Genomic DNA, 27,778 nt, shown 5'->3' on the forward strand with positions numbered 1-27,778 from the left:
AAGTAGATAAAATGTGCAGTCTTGCCTTCCTAGATCACAGGGGTCAAATGGCTAGGAATGTTACTCTATTAGTGGTAATTTAAACTCATTTAATCTTACTCTTTACTTTTATACCCAAAGGATATTTCTAAAGGTGCTATAGTTCAGAGGTTACCTTTGAAAAAAACAGAAGAGAACAACGCACAAAAAGGTAAATTAATACAGTTGACTCAGCTTAATAATGAGCTTGACAATGCTGAATTAAAATATACAGAAAAAGTTATGTTTCATCAGTTTTAAATGCACAGTTTTGTGACATTGACCTTGACATCATGTGGCATCAAGTACATTGACACTGTGCAAGGGTCACTATCATTCACCTCCAGAACATTAACATCCCCCCACTGAGCTCTGTGCCCTCTAACTCCTCACTCTTGCTTCTGTGACTTTGACCTTGGGTACCTCATGTCAGTGGCATCATACAGTGTTTAACCTTTGTGGCTATTTTAATCTACATAATGAGTTTAAGCTTATCCATATTGTAGTGTGTGCCAGTATTTTCTTTGTAAGGATAGAATTAGCTCTTTTTAAAATTTATCCTGGTTTATTTATTTTGCCTGCCTGTACCTCTGTACGCAACACTCGTGCAGTGCCCAAAAAGGACAGAAGAGGGGGTCAGATCACTTGGGACTGAAGTTACAGATGGTTGTGAGTCACCATATGGTTGCTGGGAATTGAACCCAGGTTCTCTGTAAGAACAGTGAGTGCTCTTAACTGCTGAACCATCTTTCTAGTCCAGAATTGGTTTATTCATTCAGTAGCTTAATAGTATTTATTTTGTACTAGGCATCAAATCCAGGGCCCCTACATGCTCAGTAAATCTATTGTCTATATCCTGGGCTCCTATTGTTTTAATTTTAGTTTTCTTCCAAATTAGGTTCCCAATAGAATTTGAAATCTGTAAAAGGCATTTTGCTATTATAAATTCATTGCAAAGGTTTGGTTTGGGATGTTTGTTTTATTGTTCTGGCCCTGGCTGATCTAGAACTTGCTGCAGTAAACCAGGCTAGCCTCATTGTTGCAGGGAACTTTGTGTTTCTGCATGCTGAGTGCTAGATGTGAACTGCAAACTGCAAATCAAAGTTCATTCATTCTTGATCTGTTTAAAAAGTAGCAGGGTTTAAACCTAGGACCTCATACATTCTAAGCAAGTGTTCTACCCTGAACTACATTCCTAGCCCCCAGTCTTAGCTCTTTTGTTCTTCAGAATCTGAAATATATTTTTGTATCTGAATTTTGCAGCAAATGACATCTTTATTTCTCAGTACGCCATGGGACAGAAAGATGCTCTGAGAACTGTTTTAAAGCAAAAGTAAGTTTCATTTACAGACATCCTTGTTGTGCTATGCTACCTTAAATTAGCAGGAAATAGTACATTAGCATGTGTTAAAAGATCCATACACAATGATTTAGAAAACATGGTAATGTTTTAAAACTAACCATAGCAACTTGTAAGGCTGGGGAGTAGCTCGGTGGCAGAGCACTTGGCACCCTCACACTAGGAGTGTGAATGCAGCCTAATTAATGCAGGTTCTACTGCCCTCTGCCCTGCTGTCTTCTTCACGCTAGTTGTTAGGACAGCCCTTGTATCTAATGGACGCAGGCCAGAGTAACTGGAGCTGGAATAGGAAAAGCATTGCATTTGGTGAATTATTGCACCCTCCAGTCAAGTAAGCCATGGGCTGCCTACTTACCCAGCCTGGCTCTGCTGCACCTCAAAAGGAATTAATAATGGGAGAGATCAACAAGTGCTATAAAGACAGTTTGTTGAAAAGGCACCGACTGTATCGCTCCAGAGGAGGAAGTAGTGACTTGTGTAGAAGGTTGAGAGTTCAGAAAGAAAAGCTTGACATTAGCTGTGAGCCCAGTGCTTTTGTGTTTTCAACCAGAAGAGCTTCGTGACTTCACATAGATGGCGTTTGGCAGAGGCAAACTGTCTGTTATAAAGTGGGGCAGCTAGCAGAATGGCCTTGTGAGGTGGGGGAAACAGTCCAGTGTGAGGAAGCCAGAGTGTCATGAGAGATCCTCTGGAACTGGACTCTTAACTGTCCCCCACTAAATCTTTGTCTTGGTCAAGTTAACCCTGTTATCTTCAGACTTCAGTCTCATTATGTAAAATTAAGAAATGAGGATGGATGACCTTAGATAAGACTTCCTGCCTTCCCAATTCTGTCTGTGGCAGTTGTCATGTAATTATGATGAAATAATTGAGAAAACTTGGTGACTCAGTATGAGGAGGTCAGCAGGTTAAAAGCCAAACTAACTTGACACGTTTGAGGTGCACATAGAACAGTTACTCTTAGTTGTGAACAGGCATCAGAGAGAAGTAAGTGCCAGCGTACCGTGCTGCCCTCGGACATGAGGGAACCCAGGCTGTGCATGGGCATATTCCTGCCAACCACACTTAGACCCACTTAGAGATCCCAGAGCTGGGCATGGGCATATTCCTGCCTACAGTGCTTGAACTCACCTAGGGATTCCTAGGTTTTGTGTTGCTTTCACCAGTTTGTCTTGGTCTAAGTTGAGAGTGCAGTGGACCATCTTTTTTAAAAGACTGAAGTCCAATGTCTGTTGGCAGTTATGTATCTGTTTGTTTGCTTGGTTCTTTCCTTGTGGTAAGGGAATGAACTCAAGGCCTTGTGCATGTTAACGTCTAGCACTGAGCTATTATTCCCATCCTGCTGTACTTGTGGGATGCACACTGCCCAGTGGTAAGTGTTAGTCTATTTGGCGTTCTGTGTGATTCTTGTATTTTTGGGTATGCCTTTCTGTCTTAGTTACTTTTGTATTTCTGTGAAGAGACACCATGATGAAGGTAACCAAAGCCATGCCTCCTAATCCTTCCAATCCTTTCAAATACTGCCACTCCCTAGTGACAAAGCACTATGTATATGAGCCTGCGGGTGCCATTCATATTTAAATTGTCATACTTTCCTTAGAGTAAGTTTTATTCTCTGATCTTATTAAAGACCTGTGCCATTGATTTGGGTTTCTTTTTGATTATCTATATCTATAATTTGAAGGTTTGCTGTTTTTCATGGTGCCCCATGTTTCCTATGTATTTTTCCTATAGGTTTTTGTTGTTGTTCATGTTTCTTGTTTCTTTGGTCTAGGATCCTTTAATTTTAAGATCTGATCATTTATATTTGTCTCGATTGTTCCTGCTTGTAAGGGTTTCTGTAGGTTTATATTAAGGTGACAATTGATTAGACAGTGAAGAAGGAAGGCAGAGAAAGGTCCAAGAAAGTGGAAGAGATCTCCAGAGGCAACATGAAAGCAGATGTGTGTGTTTCTCTTGGTGCATCTCTAGCTTAATGAGGTTGTTATGATTATCTCTAAGGGTTTCTATGGGTCTATTTTATCTTTTCTGGATGGACAGTTTATATCTTTGTCCACTGGTTGTAAGCTTATTGTATAGATGGTTTGTGGATTGAGAATTAACATATAAACCTGTTTGATAAGTTAATAGATGTGGAGTCTTGTTTTTACCGGCTGTGGAGAATGTGAGCTAAATTTTCAGCTGGTAGAGGTACAGTGGGGGTGAGTGGTTTCAGCTTGGTGGCCTGTGGCTCTGCACAGGAACAGGTAGCCAAAGTTCCAGACTAAAAGATAGACAGCTGGGAGAGGGGTGTAGGGGACAGTGTGTGTAAGCTATGGCTGAGATGGGCGGGTGAAATAAACCGCCTGGGAAGTGAACTGAGTGGAGCGGGCAGCTTGTGGGTCCTGTGAGAGAGTCTGGGTGCCTGGCTCCACAACTCGGGTGGCTCCCGAGGTCACTCTGCAGTGCCGATAACAGACAGAACTGTTTAATATTTACCGCAACAGGTTTCCTTTGAGTTTTCTAGTTAGGCTTTGGGTTTGTCAGTTCCATCTTTATTTCAGTTTGTCTGTTTACTGAATTCTGTTTTCAATTCCTGGATTATCTTTGTCATTTCTATTAGCCTTATGTTTGTGTTTTTATTCTCCTTAAACTTTCTCCTTGATTTCATTGATGTGTTTGTTTTGTGTCTTCTTTAAACCTCTTGAATTCTTCAGTGAAGTTTATGATTGCTCTTTTAAATTCTGTGTCCTGGTGTTATCTAGGTAATTCTCATTGGCAAGCATTTCTATAGGACTGGTGGGCTTTTATATTATTGATATTATTTCAATGAGATCTGGGCATGGGGTCTTCCTTTAAGTTAGTTTTAAGTTCGCTATGGATGGAGCAGGCTGGGGGAGAAGAGAGATGGTGAGGAACGGGTCTGCAAGTTAGAAGTGACTTGGGTAGAATATGGTCTAGTGGGCAAAAGGGACTGGGGTGCTTTTCCTGTTCAAACGGGAGTGTGAAGGTCTAAGTGGACATGGCAGTCATGTAGTATGGTGGATAGATAGGGGGATACTGGCCCACACCTACAGCTTCTGCTATGAGGGCAGGGAAGGCTGCACTAGGTAGATTTTGGAGAAGACATATGTAAAGGTTGTGGACTTAGTAGGCTGTACGTGGAGGAGGGCGTGGTGTGGAGTTGGGACTGTGGGTAGATGCAGGTAAAGTACGTCCAAGTGGGAGTTAAATGTTGGTGACAGGTCAGGAGGAGATGGTGGGACTAGGCTTAAAGTCAGGATTTTGGTGCCTTGGTAGCCTAGAATTTGTTGCTGCAAAACACAGGTGGCCAGACTGGCTGGGGCATTGGCTGTGGGACCTGGGCTAGATCTGATAGGATGTGGAAATACAAGTCCTGGGTGTGGGGCAAACTAACCTCTGGAGGAGGATGTGAGAAGTCTGAGTATAAATGGAGAACTAGGCACTGTTGGTTTTCCAGCTTTTTAAATTTTTTTTTTGTTTGTTTTTTGATGTGCATGTGCTGGGGTTGGAAATTAGATGTCATGCATGTAAGCATGTACCTCCTGAGCCATATCTTCATCCCTTAGTTTTATAATTCTTCTAAACGTATTTGGTGAACACAACTCTCAGTTCTTAGAATCAGATGCAGTTCTCCTCCCTTTGGGAATTAAACCTTATGTTTTGTATTCGTGAGTCTTTATAACTGCGGCCATGTTGTTGTCATGTGTAAGTCATTTTCAAACATAGTATTACTGCCTTCAAGGGATAACTTTTTATTTCTTTAATCCTTAGTGACCTGAACTTAATAATATTAGCTAAATGACTTTAATAGACACTTAAATTCTTTTTAATATGCCTGGGTGTTTTGCCTGCTTGTAGTGTGTCTGTTTATCATGTGCATATCTCAAGAGGTCAGAAGAGGGCATCCAGTTCCCTAGAACTGTATAGTTAAAGGTGGTTGTGAGCTACCATGGGTTGGTGTTAGGAATTGAATCTGGGTCTTCTGAACAGTTCTGAGGCATCTCACTAACCCCCGCTTTACTTAAAAACAAAACAAAACAAAAACACAAAACAAAACAAAAAACTCAAGATGGAGCTGGAGAGGCAGTTTAGTTGTTAAGAATGCTTTTCACAGGGCTGGAGAGATGGCTCAGCAGTTAAGAGCACCAACTGCTCTACCAAAGGTCTTGAGTTTAATTCCCAGAAACCACATGGTGGCTCACAACCATCTGTCATAGGATCCGATGCTCTCTTCTGATGTGTCTGAAGACAGCTACAGTGTACTCACATAAAATAAATAAATAAATCCTAAAAAAAGAATGCTTGCTGCACTTGTAGAAGACTGCGTTTGGTTCCTAGCACCTACCTCAGGCAACTCCTACTCTTCAGCAGGACCAGCTCCAGTCTCACATGCGCACACTTGTCCTCTCTTGCACAAGCTGCACGTAACTACAAGTAAAAGTTTACTAGAAACCCCGAAGCCACTGTAGGAGACTCCCCAGATTAGGGCATGAAGGCATTTCTTCAAATGGTTCAGTGCAGATCACTGAGAACCTTGTTTCTTTGTCTTTAAAGAGCTCAAAGCGTGCCTGCTTTTAAGGCGGTGAAAGTACACCTTTTAGAAGGAACGAGTACAGAAAAGAATACTGCTGCTCAGGAGACTGAAACTCCACCCAATAGAATTGATTCAGCTACAACGGTGGCTGCAGCAACCGCCGCTGCCATTGCGACTGCAGCTCCTTGGATAAAGGTACTTTTCTCTCCTGGACATCCCGCACACTAAGATGCATGGTTGTTGGTTATATGGTTGTGTCTGACTCAAGGGGTCTCCTAGGAGGGGAATAGAGAGTGTAGTGGTAAATCTGCCCAATATAGCTGCACAGCTTGTGTTCTTAATTACTGAGTTGTGTTTTCATAGAATGAGTTTATTTGGGTTAAAGAAAATATTGCAATACTTCTGTGATTATAGGAATGTGCCTTTGCATGACTTGGGTCTGGAAACCTGAGGACAGATGGTGAAAGAATGGAGAAAGGTCAGGTGGGCGCGCGCACGCACACACACACACACACACACACGCACAGAAAAGGGTCGGGGGTCAGGTGGGCTGTTTGCACACTTAGGGAACCTTGTGCCTCCTACCACCATAACCTGGAACCTTAGCATGCTAATTGTACACAGCATGGGGGAGGGGTTAGCCCCTCTCAGTGTGAAGTCTAGGACAGCAGTTTCAGACTGAATAAATAGCCAGGCAGAAGAAGCCACAGTTGCTCGTCTTTGTGTTTTGTTTTTCATGACAGGGCTTCTCTCCATAGCCCTGGCTCCCTTGGAACTCACTCTCTGCCTTCACAGTGTACTACTATGACTGGTTTTTGTTTTCTTTTTCCAAGCACACTGATTAATCAATCCTCTAAACACATTTGAATCAGAAGAAGGCTTTGCCAATTCTGCGTCTGATCCGTATGGGAAACATGAGTTCAAAGCCATGGTTCTTATCCATTCCTGCTTGGTTCTGTGTCATGGCAACAGTACACATTTAATCACAGCTTGGTGTGCTCCACATATGCCATCATGTGTGCCATCATAAGCTACTTGGTTTTGCTGTTTCCTCTCTTTAATCATTTTTTCCTGCAATTATAAAATGTTTTGTGTCAGATTTGGTGTGTATACACATGCATAATATCTATGTATAGTTCATGAAACGAAACATACCTATGGATTACTCTATTTTACCTCTTAATTTTGTGACTCTAAAAACAAAGACATGGAATCATGAGAAATTTCATGTGCAACGAACGGCTCATGTTTAATACCTTCTTAATACTAATTGTTGTAAATAACCTTTCTAGGATTTGAGCACACCTTTGATGTCTTTCTACACTATGAAATTCTATTTTGCTGTCTTGTTTTAGGTACAGAGTGATTTGGAAGCTAAGGTTAATTCTGTTGGAGAGTTACTGAATAAGTTACAGGAGACCGATAAACAGTTACAGCGTGTGACAGAGCACCAAGCAAGCATTCAGAATAAACCAGGGGAGTTACACTGTCACCGTCATGAGAAGCAAATGAATGTGTTTATGGAGCAGCACATCAGGCACCTTGAAAAACTACAGCAACAACAGATAGATATTCAGGTATCTGTGATACTAGCCGGTGCACACTTGGTGATCCTTTTGTATGCACATCTCTTAAGTTATTGTTAACTAATAATTGTTGTAGCACACTAGCTTGTGACAGTTTTGATTTCTTAAGTCATGATTTGCTTGCTCAGTATTCTTTATGCTGTGTAGACACTGTGTGTGTCTAGGTTATAGTGTTGTTGGTGCTGTGACACCTCTCCTTATAATTGGCGTTTCTTCCTTCTGCAGCATTGTGTGTATATTCATGTGGAGCCAGAAGTTAATTTCAATATCTTCCTCAGTCGCCCTCTGCCTTATTTTTTTGAGACAGTCTCACTGAATCCTGAGCTCCTCAATCTGGCTAGACTAGATGTCAGCGAGCTCCAGGGATGTACTGTGTGCTCCCTTTTCTCCCAGCACTGACTGCAGACTTGGCCACTGTGCCCAGCTAGGGCCCTGAACTCGGGTCCTCACGCTTGCAAGACGAGCGCTTTTCTGACTGAGCTGCTCCCCAGCCCAGGCAGTGATTTGTTTACATCAGCAGTCTTAGTCTGCTTATATGGATAGGACTCATTTGGAAAGCTTTATAAAAACAGACACTTTGATGTGATGAGATTCTGGGAGAGCAGGTCTGTGACGGTGCCTGACTGTCACTGAAAGCTTCCTCAAGATTCTAATGCTCCCGTGGGCAGACTGCCTACAGTGTGGAGTGGGTACACACTGCTTACAAATGCTCCTGCATTTAGTTTATTGGAAGAATCAGTACCTTAGTGCCTTTTGAGTATGATATATTGAGGAATTATAAAAAGAAGAGCTAGCTTATGAATAGCTGAGTTTTTATTTTTTTGGAATTTCCAAGTTCTGGAGCACTACCCAGCTCTAAAACATTTTAAAAATAGGAATATATAACCATTGTAAATTTTTTTTTTTTCCTTTTCGTCTTTTGAGTCAGTTTCTCTGTATATCCCTGGCTGTCCTGGAACTTGCTCTTTAGATGAGGGTGGTCTTAATCCCAGAGATCTGCCTACCTCTGCTTTCTAGCTTGCACTATCACCACCTGGTTATATTTATTCATTTGTATGTGTATGAGAGTGTGTGTGTGTTGGGGGTCTGCATGGGTAAGTGTGCATGTGCCAATATGGGGAAATCGTCCTTGGTCAGTGTTCCATCTGACCTTCAAGGTCATAGTGTCTCAATCAAGCTCAGGGTTCATTGAGGTGATTGTTTTTGTTTAGTTGTTGTTTTCTGTCAGCTTGCTTTGGGACCTCTTATCTCCACCGTCTAGACTTGAATTCAGCATTTGCTTGTGCTCTGGAAATCTGAACTTTTGTCCTCGTGCTTGTGAGAAAAGCAGTTAACCACTGAACCATCCCCTGAGCTCCTACATTGCTTTATAGCTATTGCACTATTTTGAAGCTTTAATAATTATATTAAAATGTAACACTCAGAAGAAGGTACAAAAATTAAATGTTTAAGTGCTTTCATTTTCAAGATTTTTTTTCCATTTTTTTTAGATTTATTTATTTATTATATATGAGTACACTGTAGCTGTCCTCAGACACACCAGAAGAGGGCATCAGATCCCATTACAGATGGTTGTGAGCCGCCATGTGGTTGCTGAGATTTGAAATCAGGACCTCTAAAAGAGCAGTCATTGCTCTTAACCACTGAGCCATCTCTCCAACCCCTATTTTTTTTACTTACATTTCTCAAGACTTCTTAATAGGGATTTTCTTGGTGGTTTCAGGAAATTAGAAATATTTACTAGTATGATTATAGGCATGTACTAAGGCTTTATTTAGGAAGTCTTTCATTTGGGACTTGAGTGTGTAGTACATTATCTAGTGAGAAGCCAGATGACTCAATCAGAGTGCTGGTCCCTCTTCTGTAAACAGCTTTACCTCTCTGAGCCTTGACCTCTTCTTAAAAGCCATTCTCCCTCCTCTCTCTCTCTCTCTCTCTCTCTCTCTCTCTCTCTCTCTCTCAGCTCACAACTGTCTGTAATGGGATCTGATGCCCTCTTCTGGTGTGTCTAAAGACAGCTATAGTATACTCATAGAAATAAAATAAATTAATCTTTAAAAAATATGTTCTGAAATCAGTTTTATTTTAAAAATTACATTTTATATATACCTTAAAACTTCTTACCATTTTTAAATATAGGAATGTTTTGCCTGCACATAAGTGTGTACCCTGTTTTCATTGTATGCTAAATATAATAAGCCACTTTCTTTTACAAGTACACTGTAGCTGTCTTCAGACACACCAGAAGAGGACATCTGATCCCATTACAGATGGTTGTGAGCCACCATGTGGTTGCTGGGAATTGAACTCAGGACCTCTGGAAGAGCAGTCAGTGTTCTTAACCACTGAGCCGTCTCTCCAGGCCCCAATAAGCCACTTTCAATCCTAATAAATCTCAATATATCTTGTTTCTTGATGTCATAAAAATTATATGTAAAATCATTTGAAATTAATGAAACGATTCTATTTCTAGACCCATTTTATTGATGCTGCACTCAAGGCTAGTAGTCTTCAACTTGGCATGCCTCCTTCCAGAGCAGTGGGAAAGTCTTCTGGAAAACTGGGACAACCTAGTGTTGGTAGAAGCGTTTCTTCACACAACACATTTGTTTCTAAACAAGGTAAAATACTTAGTTTCTTGAATAAAATGTACCAGTGGTGAATGTTCTTCATGTGTAAAAAGTGAAAATTTGCTTATAAAATGGTAGATCACTTTGTCTCAAAAATAAAATTTTTTTGGAACTCTTGGTTTTATATCTTTTTGTTGTTGTTGTTCAGATAAACTTTAGGTTATTTTTAAGGTTGTTTAAGTTATAAATTATAATAATTCCTAGTTTATGGTTCTAATTAATCACTTTGAAAACTTGTCAGAAACCTAGAAATTTAGAAAGAAATTCAGTTGCCGAGAATCAAAATGTTTATAATTAATCTGTAGCCCTCTGAAGAGCAAGCTGTGTAGTCACTGACTGCCTTGATTTTGTCAGGAGGAAACTTACCTGGTGTAGTTAAACGCGCTGTTGTGTTGTTGGGCTTTAGGCAGTTTTAGGAGTAATAATACAATGTCTGGAAGGATTGCTCAGTGGTTAAGAACACTGACTGCTCTTCCAGAGGACCTGAGTTCAATTCCCAGCAACGACCTGGTGGCTCACAACCATCTGTCATGGGATCTGACGCCCCCTTCTGGCTGTGCATGTGGGACATTATATACCTAATAAAAAAGTAAATCTTAAAAAAAATTTTTTTAAAGTACAACAAATGTCATTTATTTCTGTTTTTTTCTTTTTTCTCTTGAAGCTGGGTTTTATATTGTAGCCCAGACTGGCCTAGAACTGGTGATGATCCTCCTGCCTCAGCATCAAAAGTACAGGGATTACAGATGTGTCAGCATGCTGGTTTAACATTTTCTTTCTTTAATCTTATTTTCTTAGGATGAATTTCTAAGAGTGTGATTGATTAGTAGGTATTATATCACCAGGTAATTAGTTTTTCTTGCCATTGAAAGTGCAGTGGGGCTAGAGGGATAGCACCAAGCAGTCTGCGCCTGCAGAAGGTTCAGTTCTCAGCACTGACATGGTAACTTCTAACTGCTCACAATTCCACTCCAGGGAATCCAGTGCCCTCTTCTGGCCTCTACAGGCACTGCATGCTTGTGATGCACAGACTTAACATGCAGCCAAAAATCAACACACAAGGTGGTTCACATCCATTCATAAATTGAGTGCCAGAAGCTCAGTGTCCTTTTCTGGCCTCCATAGGCACAGCAGACACACACACACACACACACACATACACACACACACACACACACACACACACACACACACACAGACTGTACTTCTAGGCAAAACACTCATATAGAATCAGAGATCAATCTTTTTTTGAAAAATATCTAGCAGTGCCATCTTACCACAGATTTGAGAAGAGTCAAATATTGTTACATTTATTCTTAATTTACAAGCTTTATCTATAAAGATATTTATACTTTCCATTTATTCTGATTTCTAGTGAGTAATTTTTTTTCTCTTTTTTTTTTCTTTGAGACAGTCTCTTAATGTGGTCCTGGCTGACCTCAATATGTAAGCAAAGCTGACCTTGAGTTCATCGAGATTCACTTGCCTCTGCCTCCCCAAGCACATGCACTAAAGACACATGTCACCATGCCCCATCCTGCTTATTTTGAAACAGGGTTTCTCACTAACCTGAAACTTGACAAATAGGTTAGGTTTGTCATTCTGAGAGCTCCAGGGATCTGTTTGTCTCTGCCTCCCCAGGACATGCCACCACATTTAACTTTTTTTTTAAATGTGAATCTGGACATTGAACTTGAGTCTCATGCCTGCAAGGCAAGTACCTTACCATTTGTGCTCAAAAGAGCTTTTTATTTTTTTAATTAGAAACTAATTTTTGAAACAGTGTCTTACTGTGTATTTTGGCTATCCTGAACACTATATAGAACAGGTTGGCCACAAACTCAGAAATGTACCTTATTCTGTCAGATAAAAAAGTGTTTTTATCTTTATTATTGTGATTAGTGTGTGTGTGTGTGTGTGTGTGTGTGTGTGTGTTGTGCTTAGCGGTTGAACCCAGGGCCTTATGAATTCTAGGCAAACCCTCTATCACTGGAGACACACCACAAATCCCCTATTGATTAGTTTCTTCCTTTCTGTTAAAGTGTCTTTAAGTGAAGATGCAGATTTTGATGGGCAGAAATCTCCTTTAGAGACACCAGCACCTCGAAGGTTCGCCCCTGTTCCTGTTTCAAGGGATGGAAAAATAACAAAGAGGGAAAACCCTATAGAAGAAAAGGAAAATATGGAAATGTACAGTCCTGAAGGTAGGAAACCAACTGGGATTAGTATCCACCTTTGTATTCATTTTTTTTCTTAGTGCTGGGACCAAATACCTGACAGGAAGCAACTTAAGAAGGCAGTGTGATTTTAGCCCATGCTGTAAAAAGGGATGCATTCAGTCATGGGCAGGCATGATTGCAGGAGGACAAGGGGTTGCTTAGACATTGGTCATGAATCTGTAGTCAGGAAGCTGAAAGCAGATAGAAAATGAGTCCAGGATATAAAACCTCAAAGCCTGTCCCCAGTGACTCGTTTTTTCCAGTAAGGCTTTTCTCTTAAAGGTTCTATAACTTCCTGAAACAGCGCAACTAGCCCGAGAGGACACAGAAGCCCATATGGGACGATTCACATTCAGACCTCCTGCACTACCTTCCTGACTACCGAGATTGTAGCTGTGAGCCACCACATCTGGCTAGACCTATGTAATCAGAACTTCGTGGAATTTTCTCATTCAAGACTTAAGATTATATGCCTAGTAGTAACTAAACTCTAGTTGGATAGCTAGTTTTAGTATTTTCCCATGGTATTTAGTCATTTCCTTAGATTCTTTATTGTAGTTAAGGTATATATAATTTTATCACCAACAGATTACTTAAACCTTTCATGAATAGGATTTTTAACTAATAAAATAATGCTTCACTGAATGCAAAGCTGATCATGTTTGGAATATATTTCTTCTATTGCTTTTAGGTATAGATTTAAGTACAACTCAGGGAAATTAACATTTATCATCACATTCAGCTGGAATAAATGCCAATATATGAACTTAATGAAACCGAAGGACTTTTCCATTTTACTTGAAATACTATTTTGGTTCAGAGTCTTCAAATATAGCCCTTCTAGTAAAAGTTAATGACAATATTAAGTTGTGGGCTTTTATTCTTGGGAGCATTCGAGCATTCAAGTCTTCCTTTAGCCAAATGTTAAGAGTTTTTTTTTTTTTTGAGCTGTGTGTGATTAAAAACCTTACTCTCAAGCTGGGCATGGTGGTGCACGCCTTTAATCTCAGCACTTGGGAGACAGACAGATCTCTGAGTTCAGCCTAGTCCTTAGAGTAAGACAAGTTCCAAGACAGCCAGGGCTACACAGAACACCCTGTCTTGAAGAAAACAAACAAAAGTTATTATTCTCTGATAGAGGTAAGTTTTGTCTTTTTACTCATATAATCGGGTTATATGAGTCACATCCTGAGGACTCCACATTTCAGATACCACTAATACATAACTTTAAGAATGAAGTTTCCAACACACAGAACGTAGGTAGCACGTGTAAGAAGCCATGGTGGTTATAGAGTGGGTGGAGTAGATGGTGATCATAAGAACTTAGCACAGAGGCAGAGGAGATGGACTGTAAAGGAGAAATGAATTCCCTTGGAAAATGATATGTTTTTTTTCCTGCTGTAGGAAATTTAAGGCTTTTGGAACAAGTTCTGAATAATAATGAGCATTTGACAAGAAAAACTGAATCATCAGACATAACCTTACTAACTCAGCCAAAACTGGGATGGGATTTCGAGAAAAGAGACAGGTAAAAACGAGAGATTGCAACTAGTGGGACTAGAAAAAGCTTTGTTCAAAATCCAACATTTTCTTTAGGAATTTAATTACATCACTGCTTTTTAATGAGAACTGAGCATTTGAAGTAATACAGTGACTCAGAGTCTTCCAGGGAGTGTTTGCAGGTTATTTTTGTCAATGCTGGTCCAAGTGTGGAATTTGAATTCTTCTGAACACACTGGAATTTATTTTGTTAGCTTTGTCTGTTGGAGATTTGAAACAATTTTTTAATACTATGAGCTGATAAATCTCAAAGTGTGTGTTCACATTCTACCTGGACAGTGCCTCTAATCAGTCAGCTTCTAATCAGTTATGTGAGAGCCTCAGACCTCCTCCGGTCTTCATGGGCACACATGTCGTCCATGCTCACACGATCTTCCAAAGCCCCAGGAATATGGTGGAACTGATCAGTGCTTTACTATGAATGCCTCTATCTAGAATAAAGTGGCTATTTGCCACAGTGTTCTATCACTGAGCTATTTCGGGTGTCTGAGACAGTCTGTCCTTTGGTTGGCTCAGTGAGCAGGCTGTATAATGATCAGCTTGGTGGGCAACACTTAAGGAAGCTCCAGACTCATTCGTCCCTCCATGATGCAGAGTTAATGGTCTCCAAGGCCATTTGGGGAAGGTGTCTTAAGTATGGGTGAGCTGAAACAAATGTGCAAGTTAGACATGTTGGGTGTGCACCCTTTTTATCCCAGCACTTGTGAAGCAGAGGCAGACTGATCTCTGTGAGTTCTAGGCTAGCCTAGTCTACATAGTGAGAACATCTCAAAAAACCCAAGATCAAATGTGTATAGCTTGCTCCTCTAACTCCAAACCAGTTCTTTTGCTTTAATAAGCTCCTTGGGTTGTTGCAGGCTTCTTGTTACTAGAGTTCTGAAAACAAAACAGATTTTGGTGAGTTTCAAGTGTTCTCATTGCCTGTGGAGGAGCAGCATTTCAAACGCTCCTTCTCTGTTCTGTGAGTGCATCTGAATCATAGCTTCTTGTAAGCAGGGGCCTTCCTGCTTTTTTCCTGATGCACCTCAGTATCTCTCATCAGATCTGCTTTCAGCCTTTGAGACTTACTGCTATAAGTTAACCCTTTCTTGTTTTCTCTGAACTCTGGCTGGTTCAACTCAGCTGTTGTGGCTCAAACTCCTCTTCAAACTGACTGATTCAATCTGACTTTTTGTTCTGCTTGGCCTCAGACTAACTCTAGCAATTTGATTTAGTCTTTTGGCTGCTATTTATTTTCTGGCTTGTTCTATCTACCATCCGGCTGTTCACCTGTGTCTAGCTTGTCCTCTCTCTGCATCCTGCCTCTGCAAAACTCTCCCTGTCTCTCTCTGCACTACCCCTTAAGTATCTTCCCCTTCCTCTCTCTTCTTGTGAAAGTTGGGCAGATCCTGTTCTGCCAAATCTTTCTCTGACTGGTCACTTTGTCTGTCATTCAATTAGATATCACATTCAAACATGGGTGCTTCCTTCTACAAACTAACTTTACCTTGTCTGGAATCATGTGTACTAAGGGCTTGTCTATATTCCAGCCAGAGGGTTAAAAGTGTGTACGAAGGCTGAGTCACACCACAGAAGTAGGTTTTTCTAGTAAACAACACAATCTTAGAGTTCATAGTGTGATCAGATATCCTGCAACAATTGAAGAAACTTTTCTTGTCTTTTTAGCACTGAAACTCCACATTCACAAAGATTTCCTTCCTCTGAAGAGCGAGCAACAGCTCAGGTACCTGTGCAGAGGTGTAATGATGCTGTTCACGATCTTGGCCAGCAGAAGAAACAAGCAAGTGACATGCTCCAGGTAAAGTGGGCGTGGTGTCAGAGTCCATAAGTATAAGGGACAATCTATGAAATCAGGCGTGTTGGCTCCCTTATGCTATCCTAGTACTGTGGAGTGGAGGTAGGGGAATCACAAGTTCAAAGTTGTCCTGACATACACACTGTGTTTGAGACTAGCTTGAACTACATCACACTCTGTCTCAGAAACAGTATGTCTGCACACACACCTAGTAAAATGTAATAATAATGCAAACAAACAAGAAATTAAAAAGTCACTAAACAATCAGAAGGAAGGATGAAAATAAAGCACTACAGTGCTGAGGCCGGCACGGGGTGATGTCTACTGCAGATGGGTAGACCTGTGCCACTAACCACTTCCCACTCTCCAGCTTCTTTCTGTTTTTCTTTTGTTCTTTTGAGGTAATCCTAGTATATAGCCCTTGATGACCTAGGAATTGTTTTTAAACCAGATTGGCCTCAAAGGTCCGGGTCAGGGTTAGAAGAACTGTCCTAACTCAGGGTCAGGGTCAGAACAACTGTCCTAACTCAGGATTAGGGTCAGAACAACTGTCCTAACTCAGGGTCAGGGTCAGGGTCAGGGTCAGGGTCAGGGTCAGGACAACTGTCCTAACTCAGGGTCAGGGTCAGGGCTAGGGTTTGAGCCCACAGCTTTGTGCAGGGATCAGAGCACTGTGCCTGTCTTTCTCGGGCTAATAAGGGCGTGTGAGGAAGAGTGAAAGGGGTTGTGGGTTGCCCTCGTTTATCTAGTTTACAGCATCTAAAGCAATTTGCTCTTTATTTCATTTTGCTTTCTTCACATGTAAAGCTTTTATTGATGATCAGATGACCTAGCACCGCTCTGGATTTCCTATCTCTATTACATGTAATATTTGTAATAATGTCTTTAACTAGAAAACAAACCAAACAGATGAATGCCAGTATTCAGTAACTTTTCATTTGGCAAGCTGAACCTTGTATTATATCGATTCTAGTGTATGGCCACAACAATGTACTAGCTCTTTTTTGTATTTAATGCTGATATTTTAATGTACTTTGTGTGTACACATGCATGTGCAACATGTATCCAAGGAAGCCAGAAAAGGGTGTTAGATGTCCTGGAGCCAGAGTTCAGGTGGTGACAAGCCACCTGATGTGAGTGCTGGGAAATGAACTCCAGTCCTGGGGGAGCAGTTTCCACTCTGAACTGCTCTGCCATTTTCCCAGCCCTTTTTCTTCAGAATAAAGCAATTGATGTAAGTATAACACAGTACATTTCTGCCTCTGATATATCTTAAGGTGAAGCAATCTCCTGTTACCTTGAAGCTTTCAGATCATCCACACAATTCTGTTATGCTCCAGACAACCAATACAAGGTCTGTCTTGAAAGATGCTGCGAAGATTCTGAGAGGAGTACAAAACAATAAAAAAGTACTAGAAGAAAACCTGGATGCTATTGTTCGAGCAAAGGATGGAGCTGCGATGTATTCATTTATCAATGCTTTAGCTACCAATAGGTGAGACAGGATGTGGGCGCCATATTCTATTAACAAAGCTGCTAGATTTTCTCATTTAAAGATTATTTATGTGTAAGAGTATTTTGCCCACATGTTTGTGTATGTACCATGTGTGTGCCTAGAATTCAGAGATCTGGAGTCAGGGGTGATTGTGAGTGTTAGGGACCGAACCTGAGTGCTCTCGCCCGCTGAGCCTCCCTTCAGCCCCCATCCCCTCATCCCCCAGTCTCTTTTCTAAGCAGTCTCTGTGCTTACTACGTTTGCATGTTTGAAAGAGGCCCCTTTTGCCTCTGAAGATGCGGGACCTGATGCGGATAGACATGGAGGTCCTGCATTTTACTGACTACAGTTTTCCATTTCATTTTTCCCTCCTCCTGATACTTCTCTCCTCCAGTTCTTCACTGACATTTTCCTTGTAGCATTTAATGAATACCGTCACTCTTTACTTTCTCAGGAAGGGTGTAGGGTTGCACAGAGCTTTAAAACTAGATTAGACTCACCGGATCCTGGTCCTATTCACAATATATTATGACTAATTTAAGAACATTTCTTTTTTTCTATTTTGTAGAGAGATGTCAGAGAAAATTAGGATCAGAAGGAAAGTAGATGAATGGATTAAAATCATTTCAGCAGAAATCCAGGTATGTTATAGAAAAATGGAAATTAAGTCAGTTCTCAGAATATAGCATAAATTCCAGCTTATTGATGTGTCTTTTCTTTTTAATGTGACCGTTTTATTTAGAAAACGCTAAACAGAAAACAAAATTTTCCCTGCAAAGGTGTTTGAAGCCAACAGTTTGAGAAGCATTGCTTCACTTAGGCAAACACAGCAGAGTTCCTTACTTGTGGGACAGTCAGTTCCAGAGGTGGGATCTTTCTTACACCCGTGACAAGGGCGGCATATCTCCAGACACCAGATCTTAAGTTTGGTGTGTTTGAAGGTGTAGAACTGGTCACGAGTATAACTTACTGAATAAGAAGATGAAGTGGCTATGGCTGTGTACCAGTGAGCAGAATGCCTTCATCACTGTTAGCTCCATGTAAATGTGCTTATTTAAGTAATCAGATAATTTAAGTTTATATGTAGTCACCTCAGTTCCATTGTAAATTATGTGCTTATTTAAGTTTGTTCTTGTGAAGTTACTAACTTGTGATTCGGGCACCTGAAGGTATAAACCCATGTGATGATCTCGTCCCATGCTTCTGCTTCCTCCTCTGGATGTTAGAACTTGCTAGGATTTTACTTTTAGGATTGCTTTGTTTACTTTTGTTTTATGAGGCGGGATCTCTCTGTAGCCCATGCTGACCCCCAGCTGGAGCTTTTCCTGTCTCTTGTGTTCAGGACTTGCAGGCACATAGTTTTTTGTTCATTTTACCAGAAAGTGTGTTTTTATGTATAAGCTAATATTTTTTATTTTTAAAGCATTTAGAAGTATATAGTATATTTACATAGAAGTATATAGAAATATATTTGAACAATGTTTATATACTAAGTAAGTTCTGATATTTGCTTTGGCTTAAGTAATTTTAATTTTCTTTACCTTAGGATGAACTTATGAGAAAAGATTATGAACAAAAGAGATTTGATCCAAAGACTCAAAGGAACAAGAAAGCTTTAACTATGAGTAGAGATATTAAAGCCAGTAACCAAGACAAAACAGTGAACAGATCTGTAATTCCAAGAAGCCATTATCAAAAACAAATTCAGGAGCAGTTTACAAGTCCACCTGTGAGGAGTGTGCCTGCCTCAGGCCCACAAAAAGAGAGAAATGTAAGGAGCATGCCTGCTTCAGGCCACAGATAGAGGGAAGAAGGAAGAGCCTGTCCCACCTTGTGTTTAGATGCCACAGTATTCCCAATCATATTTTCTTTCTTTTTTTTTTTTTTTAAAGATTTATTCATTTTTATTTATATGAGTACACTGTCACTGTCTCCAGAAGAGGGCATCAGATCCCATTACAGATGGTTGTGAGCCACCATGTGGTTGCTGGGAATTGAACTCAGGACCTGTGGAAGAGCAGTCAGTCTGTACTTGTTTTCTTCGAAAGCCTTTGGTATGTTTTTTGTTTTGTTTCCCAGGAGACAGGTTCTTATATTTGCCCAGTCTATCCTCAAACTCTAGAACTAAAGCAGTTTTCCCACCTATCCTTTCAGGAAGCTAGGACGCTAGGAAGCTAGGTCAGGCACCATGCCTAACCTTAGAGCTCATACTTAGAATCCCAGTATGTACTAGGCATGTTGAGAGAAGCGGTTCTCAGCCTGTGGGTTGAGAGCTCTTTGGGGGTTGCATATCCAGGTATTTACATTACAATTCATAACAGCAAAATTGCGGTTATGAAGTAGCAACAAAATAAATTTATTTTTAGGGGTCACCACAAAATGAGGAGCTGTCTTAAAGGATCACAGTGTTAGGAAGGTTGAGAACCACTGGCCTAGAGATTATTTAGGCTGTTAATTAGATTGTTTTAGTTAGATTCATTTTACTGAAAAGCATGTACCATCTTTTTGTGTATGTTCTGTTTTAGACCTAAAAAACTATGTTTAATGCCTAATGAGTTCAAGATATGATATTAGATACTCAGAGAGATTTTCTTTACCATTCTAACCCAGCATTGATGCTTTTTAATGCTAGGCATGGCTTATCGAGCAGAGAAGTATTTAATTTAATGCTTGGCTCTAGTGCTTGATAAATGCTTCATTTCTGTGGCATTTTGGGATTTATTTATTTATTTATGCATTTTATGTTTGTTTTTTTCTGCATGTATGTCTACACACCAAAAGAGGGCATCAGGTCCCATAGAATTATAGTTATAGATGGTTGTGTGGTTGCTGGGAATTGAACTCAATACCTCTGGATGAGCAGCCAGTATTCTTAACCACTGAGCCATTTCTCCAACCCCTTTCTGTGGCATTTTGTTTGAGAGTGGAGCTGGGAGTATATAAAGTCATTTAAAGACTTTATTGTATTTAAACATAATAATTATGTAAAAAGTGTTTACACATTACTTTAGGAACCAAAAATATTTATAGTAATATGAAATCTTTTATGTTTGCTAGGTGAAAGATTTTAGTATTTTTACAGTAATTGTAATATGTTTTGCATGTGTAGGGCCTCTTGAAGTCAACCACAGCTTTACAAGACGAGGATTATATGTTACAGATATATGGAAAGCCGGTTTATCAGGGCCATCGCAGCACTCTTAAAAAAGGACCGTATCTCAGATTCACTTCTCCATCTCCCAAGGCCAAGCCACAGAGGCCAAGAGTAATAGAGCAAGTAAAAGGTGAGGAAGCTCAGTGTCTGTCACTACACTTTTTACAGGAGAAGTTTAATGCATGTCTTAGGGTCTTACTGCTGTGAACAGACACCATGACCAAGGCAATGCTTACAAAAGGCAACATTTAATTGGGGCTGGCTCACAGGTTCAGAGGTCCAGTCCAGTATCATCAAGGCAGGAACATAGCAGCATCTAGGCAGGCATGCAAGACAAGGAGCTGAGAGTTCTACATCTTCATCTGAAGGCTACTAGTGGGAAGACTGGTTTGTAGGCAGCTAGAATGAGGGTCTTAAGCCCACACCCACAGTGCCACTCCCTGGACCAAGCATATACAAACCATCACATTGCATAATATTGCTTTTTATTAGTTTGCTGTGCATACCACTCAGTGTCTAATGTTGAGTGGGAAGAAGAGCACAGAGCTTCAGTGTCGATATCTACCAGTGAAGAGTGTTTGTGGGCACTTTTGTGGTTTTATTTGCTACCAAAAAGACTTTGTCAACAAAAATGATTAATTTTTTTGGCTTTTAATAAATAAAAACATTCTCATTTTTAGTATGTGTTTTGAGTCATCCCAGCCATTTCTTTGATATATTTGAATCTATTAATTTGGTTACATTTTCAAGTTTTTTATCTTACATCTCTGAAGTTAGTAACCGTTACTAACAGTGTAGCTAGTGGATACCAAGCTACTTCCTTTCTCTTTTGGAGTTGGAGCTGTGGCAGTTGCTCAGGTCTCCTTCCTTTATATGCTGGCTGTTCAGATTGATGATCTATCTATAAATCCTACTATTTTTAAAGGCATGCAAATTATGATATTTTGCCCCAATATTGTTCTTAACTACTGTACATTTATTGCTAAAATTATATTTTGAGCTTTGAAAACCTTTCCAAAGTAATAAATAGATTGAGGCTTTAAAACACTGTTAAGACCCACAGTAAGCCTTTCAAGGTCACAGTCAGTGAGAGCCAGTGGGCTTCACGTCCATCCTCAGACTCGGTGTTTTCTCCCCTCTGGGAAAAAGAAGTTCATCTTCTCTAGAGAGACAGATAGTATACATTTTAAGTTTTGTTCTGTTTACTTGTTGATTTAGCTTTTCTTGTTCTTTTGTTTGTTTGAAACTAAGTCTGTTTTTGTAGTCCTGGCTGTCCTAAAACTCAATATGTAGACTACTCTGGCCTTGAACTCACAGATTTGCCTGTCTCTGGTTCTCAAATGCTAAACTTAAAAGTGTATGCCCCAAGATCTGGCTGTTTTTTTTTTTTTTTTTTTTTTTTTAGGGTTTATCTTATTTTTGTTTACATATGTGTGTGCCTGCAGAAGCCAGCAAAGGACATCTGATGCCTTGAAACTGGAGCTTGAGGTGGTTGGGTTGTGGGTGTTGGGAATCAAGCACAGGTTCTCTGGAAGAGCAGCAGTCACTCTCAACCACTGAGTTCTCTCTCCAACCCTTCATTTTGGTTTTCTAAGGAAAGCACTCTCTGTCCTGTACCCCTGGCTGGCATCAGACTTACAGCAGTCTTCCTGCCTCAGCCTCCTGGGGCTGGGCCATCATGCCTGACAAACTTTTTTTTTTTTAAAGATTTATTTATTTTATGTATGTGAGTATACTGTAGCTGTCTTCAGACACACCAGAAGAGGGCATCAGATCCCATCACAGATGGCTGTGAGCCACCATGTATTGCTCAGGACCTCTGGAAGAACAGTCTGTGCTCTTAACTGCTGAGCCATCTCTCCAGCCCCATGACAAACTTTTAAGATTTTAATAACTTAGAGTATAATATCTGTATAGATCTACATAAAAATACACTAACTCCCATAAAGTTTAAATAAGTATAGAATAAGATTAATTGTGTATAATTTCAAAGGATAAGGTCTGATTATTCAGAATATAGAATGAGCAAAGGTGTAATGAGAGAATTGGGGTAGGGGAAATCCTATTTTAAAAAATGACCATTAACTTTCTTTTATTGTGAAGGAACGTTAATGAGTTTAAAGAGATCTTCTTCAATATTTTTCTTAGCTTTCTACAAACTGTGGTCTACAGGTGAACTGTCAGGTTTTTCTTTTTTTTGTTGTTGTTGTTTTGTTTTCCTTCTTTGTTGTCTTCCTCCTTCTCCTTCTGCTTCTCTTCTTCTTTTCTTTTCTTAAGACAAGGTTTCTTTGTATATTCCTGGCTGCCCTGAAACGTGCTCTATAGACCGGTTTAGTCTAGAACTCAGAGATCCATTTGCCTCTGCTTCTCAAGTATTGGGATTAAAGGTGTGCACCACCACCATGTTAGCTGCCGTTTTTATGAGTAAATTTTTATTGACCATAGCCAGGTTCATTTACTGTTTATGGCTGATTTCATGATACATTACCAGTGTCACCAGAGTTAAATAGTTGCAACTGAGATTACATGGCCAGTTAGACCCTTTGGATGAAATCTTACTGGGGAAGACTATTGTATTTCTAGGTGGCTAGTTAATAGATGGTTGTTGAATTTTAATTATCTGCCAATGATGATTGTTACAGGCACTAAAGTCAAGTCAGCAAGAACACAAACTGATTTTCATGTTGCATCACTTAAAAAAATGGATTCTAAAATACAGCATCCCATCACCATACTACCTCAAGCTGATCAGCAGTATATGTTCAGCCCAAGCAGAGAAATGCCTACTGTTTCAGGTACCTTGGAAGGTCATCTAATTCCTATGGCTATCCTTTTAGGTAAGAAACAGTGAATATGTGGCAGTAGGGAAGGGGGAGGTCCATTGCTTGTGACTAGCAGCATAAGTTATAACCGTCACCTACTTAGGTCTGGAGAGAGCTTCAGAATGTAGGTTATTCAGAGTAACAATGAGTTGACAGGAAATATTCTCTTGTGTCTTGCTGTAGATGATAAGATTGACATGCCATTGACATACATAATAATTCAAGAAGTCAAGTTTGTTTGAATATCGTCATGCATGAGGAGAGATACTGTAAAGTACTGTTATGTAGTTTTGAACCATGTTGTGATAAGTAAAGAACAGCAAGTGCTCTTAACCACTGAGCTATCTCTGAATACCCTAATATATTAGATACATCAACCCTAAATACATTCAAAACAGTATATTTTAATTTGTGTGTTTATGTATGTGCCTGTGTGAGTTTATGTGCATCACATGTGTTCAGGTACCCATGAAGGCAATAGGCTGTTGAGTCCCCTGGAACTGGAGTTACATAGGTAAGTGGTTGTGAGCCACCTGATGTGGGTTCTAGAAACTGAATCTGGTCCTTTAGAAGAGCAAGTGCTCTGGACTTCTGAACCATCTCTCTAGCACATATATATGGAAATGTAAAGTAAACCACTTGGAGTTATATGTACACATAAACGTGTGTGTGTGTGTGTGTGTGTGTGTGCACAATGTAGTTTTAGCTTGTATTTCAATGATGGCTAGAGATATTGAGTGCTTTGAGAAAACATTTATTGATCATCTGTTTTTCTTTCTCCTTTTTTTTCAACTATTTTATTCAGTTATTTTTCTATTTGTCAACTGGTGATTTTATTTCTTTGGTATTTAATTTCTGCAGTCCTTTGTAAATTCTGAAAGTCAGCTCAGCATTGAAGTGTAGCTGGTGGGGATGATATCCCGTGCTGTGGGCTGTTGACTCTACTGACCATTCCCTTTGCTGAGCAGAAATTTGTTTTTCCCGTAGACCCATCTGCTGATGCTTGGGACTCGTTCCTGTGCTGTTGGTTCTTTAGTGAAAAGGTTCAGTCAGAGGCTGGAGAGCTCAGTGGTTTAGAGCACTTGGCTGCTCTTCTAGAGGACCCAGGTTCAGTTCCCAGCATCCACATGGCATCTTACAACTAACTGTCTAACTCTAGTTCTAGGGGAGCCAACCCGTCACACATACAGGCAAAACACTAATGCACATTATAAAAAGAAAAAACTATATCTGTCTTAGTATCTTGAATTGTATTTTCTCTTTTTTTCTCGAAGTTGCAGTGTTTCAGGTTTTAGAGTCTTTGTCTTGAAATTAATTTTTTTATAAAGTGAAAACTACAAATTCAATTCATTCTTCTGTATTCTGCATTTTTCTGCAGAAACACAGTCTTGCCAGAACCACTTTTTTTTTGGTTTGTTTTTAAACAAACATGAGAGCCTTGCAAAGCTTGCATTTTGAGGCCAATTCATTCATTTATATATATACATATAGTGTGTATATGGTACACTGTAGCTGTTTTCAGACACATCAGAAGAGGGCATTGGATGGTTGTGAGCCACCATATGGTTGCTGGGAATTGAACGCAGGACCTCTGGAAGAGCAGTCAGTGCTTTTAACCGCTGAGCCAGTTCTCCAGCCCCAGAACTGCTTGTTGAACAGGCTCTCATTTTCCACATACATTTTTGTCTCTTTTGTCAAAAATTACATGAGCATAGCCATTTTACTCCTGGGTCCTCTCTTCTATTCCATCGGTTTACCTGTCTGTTTTTATGCCAAGACCAGGCTGTGTGTCATTGAGATTGAACTCTGTAAGAGCTCCATAGTGTTCTTAATGATTCCACAGAATCGCTTTGTCTAGTCATGATCTTTTGTTGTCCAGCATCTTCTATAATTCCCCCTTTTAATATCTTGAAGTCTTTTGTTGTAGAAGTCTTTTTTACTTCTTTGGTTATTCCTCAACACATGTTTTGAAGTTATTTTGAGTGAAATATTTTTTCTGATTTTTTTATTCTCTGAGAGTAGACTGTTAGTATAAATGAAGCCTACTATATCTGTCTGGCTGTCAGTCTGTCTCATACTAGACTATGCTGACCTTGAATTCACTGTGTAGCCTAGGCTGGTTTCAAACTTATAGCCGTCCTCCTGCCTCAGCCATCTGAGTACTGGAGTTAAGGGCATGTGCTGTGTCCTGGCACAGCCTCAGGGACTTGAACCTGACTGGGTCAGCAAGAAAATGAAGACAGACAGACAGACAGTGACACACAGAGAGCTGGGATCCAGTAGACTCTGATGCAGAGTCCTCTGTACCTGGAGGCTCCCAGTTCAGTACATGCAGTTGAACGGAGAGGCTGGGGTATTGAATAGACCTCAGTAAAGAGGCAGGGTTAGTACATACAGATAAACAAGGAGACAGGTTTAGTTAATCTTGGTTGGTTCCAACTCTGTAGGGGGGAGGAAACACCCAGGGACGGGAGGTGAGAGCTATGGTGGACATTGTCTCCACACACTATCTACATTTCCACTTGGAGACATTTCCTGAGCCTAGCTAGAGGAAGGCTTTGCCATTTTCCCATGGGGCTGAGGCTTTGAGGTCCTTGAAGTGACTGTGTCCCTCTGGGCCACTATGTCCAGCTCCTTAGTCTTTACTCTGAAATGTAAAAAGCAAGCAGGATCTTTGAAATGAGACCTGACAGTATAGAGCATGTTCTGTAAGCAGATACCAACCTTTATTTAAGCATTAGGATAGTGTATGTGAAGTGGAGTTACATACAGATAACAAAGAGGCTGACATGGCGGGTAGACCGTGGTGGTGAGGAGAGGTTGCAAGACGCTGCTTTCCTTTTGTGAGAGAAAACAGGCATTAAATTTGATTTTTCTATTTGTCTGGGAAATAGACTCATTCTGTTCCCTAAATTTCACAGGACAAACTCAAAGTAATAGTGAATCCGTACCACCTGCTGGAGTCATAGTAAACAAGCCACACCCTGTGACTGTGACCACCTCTATTCCTCCGCCATCTCAAAAAGTAAAAACTAGAGTCAAGAAACCTAATGTAGCAGTTGTAGAAATGAAATCAGAGAAGAAGGATCCTCCCCAGCTCTCTGTACAGGTATGCCAGGGTGCACAAGCAGACCTGCTACAGCCAAAGTAACCGATTTATGCCATTTGAACCTACAGCTCATTACATAACTTTATGAAGACCTTGCTTTCACTGAGGTTCCTTTATTACTATGTAACTGTGGTCTTAGTGTGATGCCTCTATGTTTAAACTGCCCTCCTAAGTCAGCAGTCATATCATAGGACCTAAGCGATCCATATCAAAGGGCTGGGACAGTATTCTAAAGGAATGGCTGAACAGTATGCTATAATTAGCTTAAAAAGAAGGACGTGGGGCTGGAGAGATGGCTCAGAGGTTAAGAGCACTGGTTGCTCTTCAAAAGGTCCTGAGTTCAATTCTCAGCAATCACATGGTTGCTCACAACCATATATAATGTGATCTTATGTTCTTTTCTGGCATGCAGATGTATGTATAGACAGAGCATTCATATACCTTAAATAATTAAATAAATAAATAAATGATAAATGATACATACCTGTAGTCTAAGCACCCAGGAGGTAGCAAAAGGAAGATTGCCACAGGTTCAAGGCCAGCCTGGTCTGTCTAGCAAGTTTCTAGCTAGCTCACTAGCTAGCTGGGGCTACACAAGGAGTCACTGCCTCAATAATAAACAAGTGAAAAATAAACCAAAACATATGATTAAAAAAAAAAAAAAAAACAATAGAGGGGCTGGAGAAATGGCTCAGTGATTAAGAGCACCAACTGCTCTTCCAGAGGTCCTGAGTTCAATTTCCAGCAACCACATGAAGGGTGTGACTAATATAATCATTATTTTAAACTTTATCCGATCATAGGACATGAGTGAATCTAGAAAAAACTCATTTTTATATTAAAAAAACTATTCAAGTTAACTGTTCTTCCCAATTTAATGTGTAATTTTAGTGAAATGCATTAAAAAAATAATATGAGATTTATTTTCCTAAGTTTGAACTTTAGAATAATTTTGATATCTGGAAGAATAAAGGGTTAGAGGAGATTTTTGTTATGAGTTGGGTATGTGGCTTGAGCCAGCATTTGAGAGGTAGAGGTTGAAAGGTCATGAGTTTGAAGTCATTCTTAACCTTGGGTCAAGTCTAGGACCAAACAGTGTAGATTATGTGACACCACTGGTGGTTACTAGTGACATAATCTTTTCTTATGTCATTAGGCCAAATAAAACACATATTATTTCTCTTATAACAAATTTCTACCATGTTATATATTCTTTCTAAATAATAAAGTCCATTATTTAGTAACTCAAAGTTTGGGAAGAAAATACTGTGAGGTTTCAGCTTTATTATCTAGAAAGAATATATAACATGGAGAGATTTGTTAGTGAAATAATGTGTGTTGTATTTGGCTTAATGACATAAGAAAAGATTAGGCTTCAAGTTCTTACTGTATAGCAAATGAGCTCCAAAATGGCCAGTTCGATTTTGATGAACTTCTGAGCCTACAGTGCATGGATATTCAATATTCTTTGTAATTACTGGCAAAATTCTATC

The 27,778-nt window shown here is 40.0% G+C and overlaps 1 protein-coding gene across 1 annotated transcript in view; it reads left to right on the forward strand.

Annotated features, from left to right (window-relative positions):
* The window catches only part of KIAA0586, a gene marked incomplete at its 5' end in the record, with an annotated part of 93,395 nt that overhangs the window by 3,155 nt on the left and 62,462 nt on the right, over window positions 1–27,778 (forward strand). The window contains 14 exons of the mRNA XM_080912825.1: window positions 121–190; window positions 1,282–1,351; window positions 5,936–6,110; window positions 7,271–7,492; window positions 9,975–10,122; window positions 12,174–12,335; window positions 13,755–13,878; window positions 15,576–15,708; window positions 16,983–17,200; window positions 17,769–17,841; window positions 18,747–18,971; window positions 20,310–20,484; window positions 22,997–23,191; window positions 26,098–26,285. Of these exons, the coding sequence (XP_080768951.1) occupies window positions 121–190; window positions 1,282–1,351; window positions 5,936–6,110; window positions 7,271–7,492; window positions 9,975–10,122; window positions 12,174–12,335; window positions 13,755–13,878; window positions 15,576–15,708; window positions 16,983–17,200; window positions 17,769–17,841; window positions 18,747–18,971; window positions 20,310–20,484; window positions 22,997–23,191; window positions 26,098–26,285 (2,178 nt within the window). The remainder of the gene's footprint in view (window positions 1–120; window positions 191–1,281; window positions 1,352–5,935; window positions 6,111–7,270; window positions 7,493–9,974; window positions 10,123–12,173; window positions 12,336–13,754; window positions 13,879–15,575; window positions 15,709–16,982; window positions 17,201–17,768; window positions 17,842–18,746; window positions 18,972–20,309; window positions 20,485–22,996; window positions 23,192–26,097; window positions 26,286–27,778) is intronic.

The sequence above is a fragment of the Micromys minutus genome (assembly GCF_963924665.1).
Source record: "Micromys minutus genome assembly, chromosome: 1".
Classification (NCBI taxonomy): Eukaryota; Metazoa; Chordata; class Mammalia; order Rodentia; family Muridae; genus Micromys; species Micromys minutus.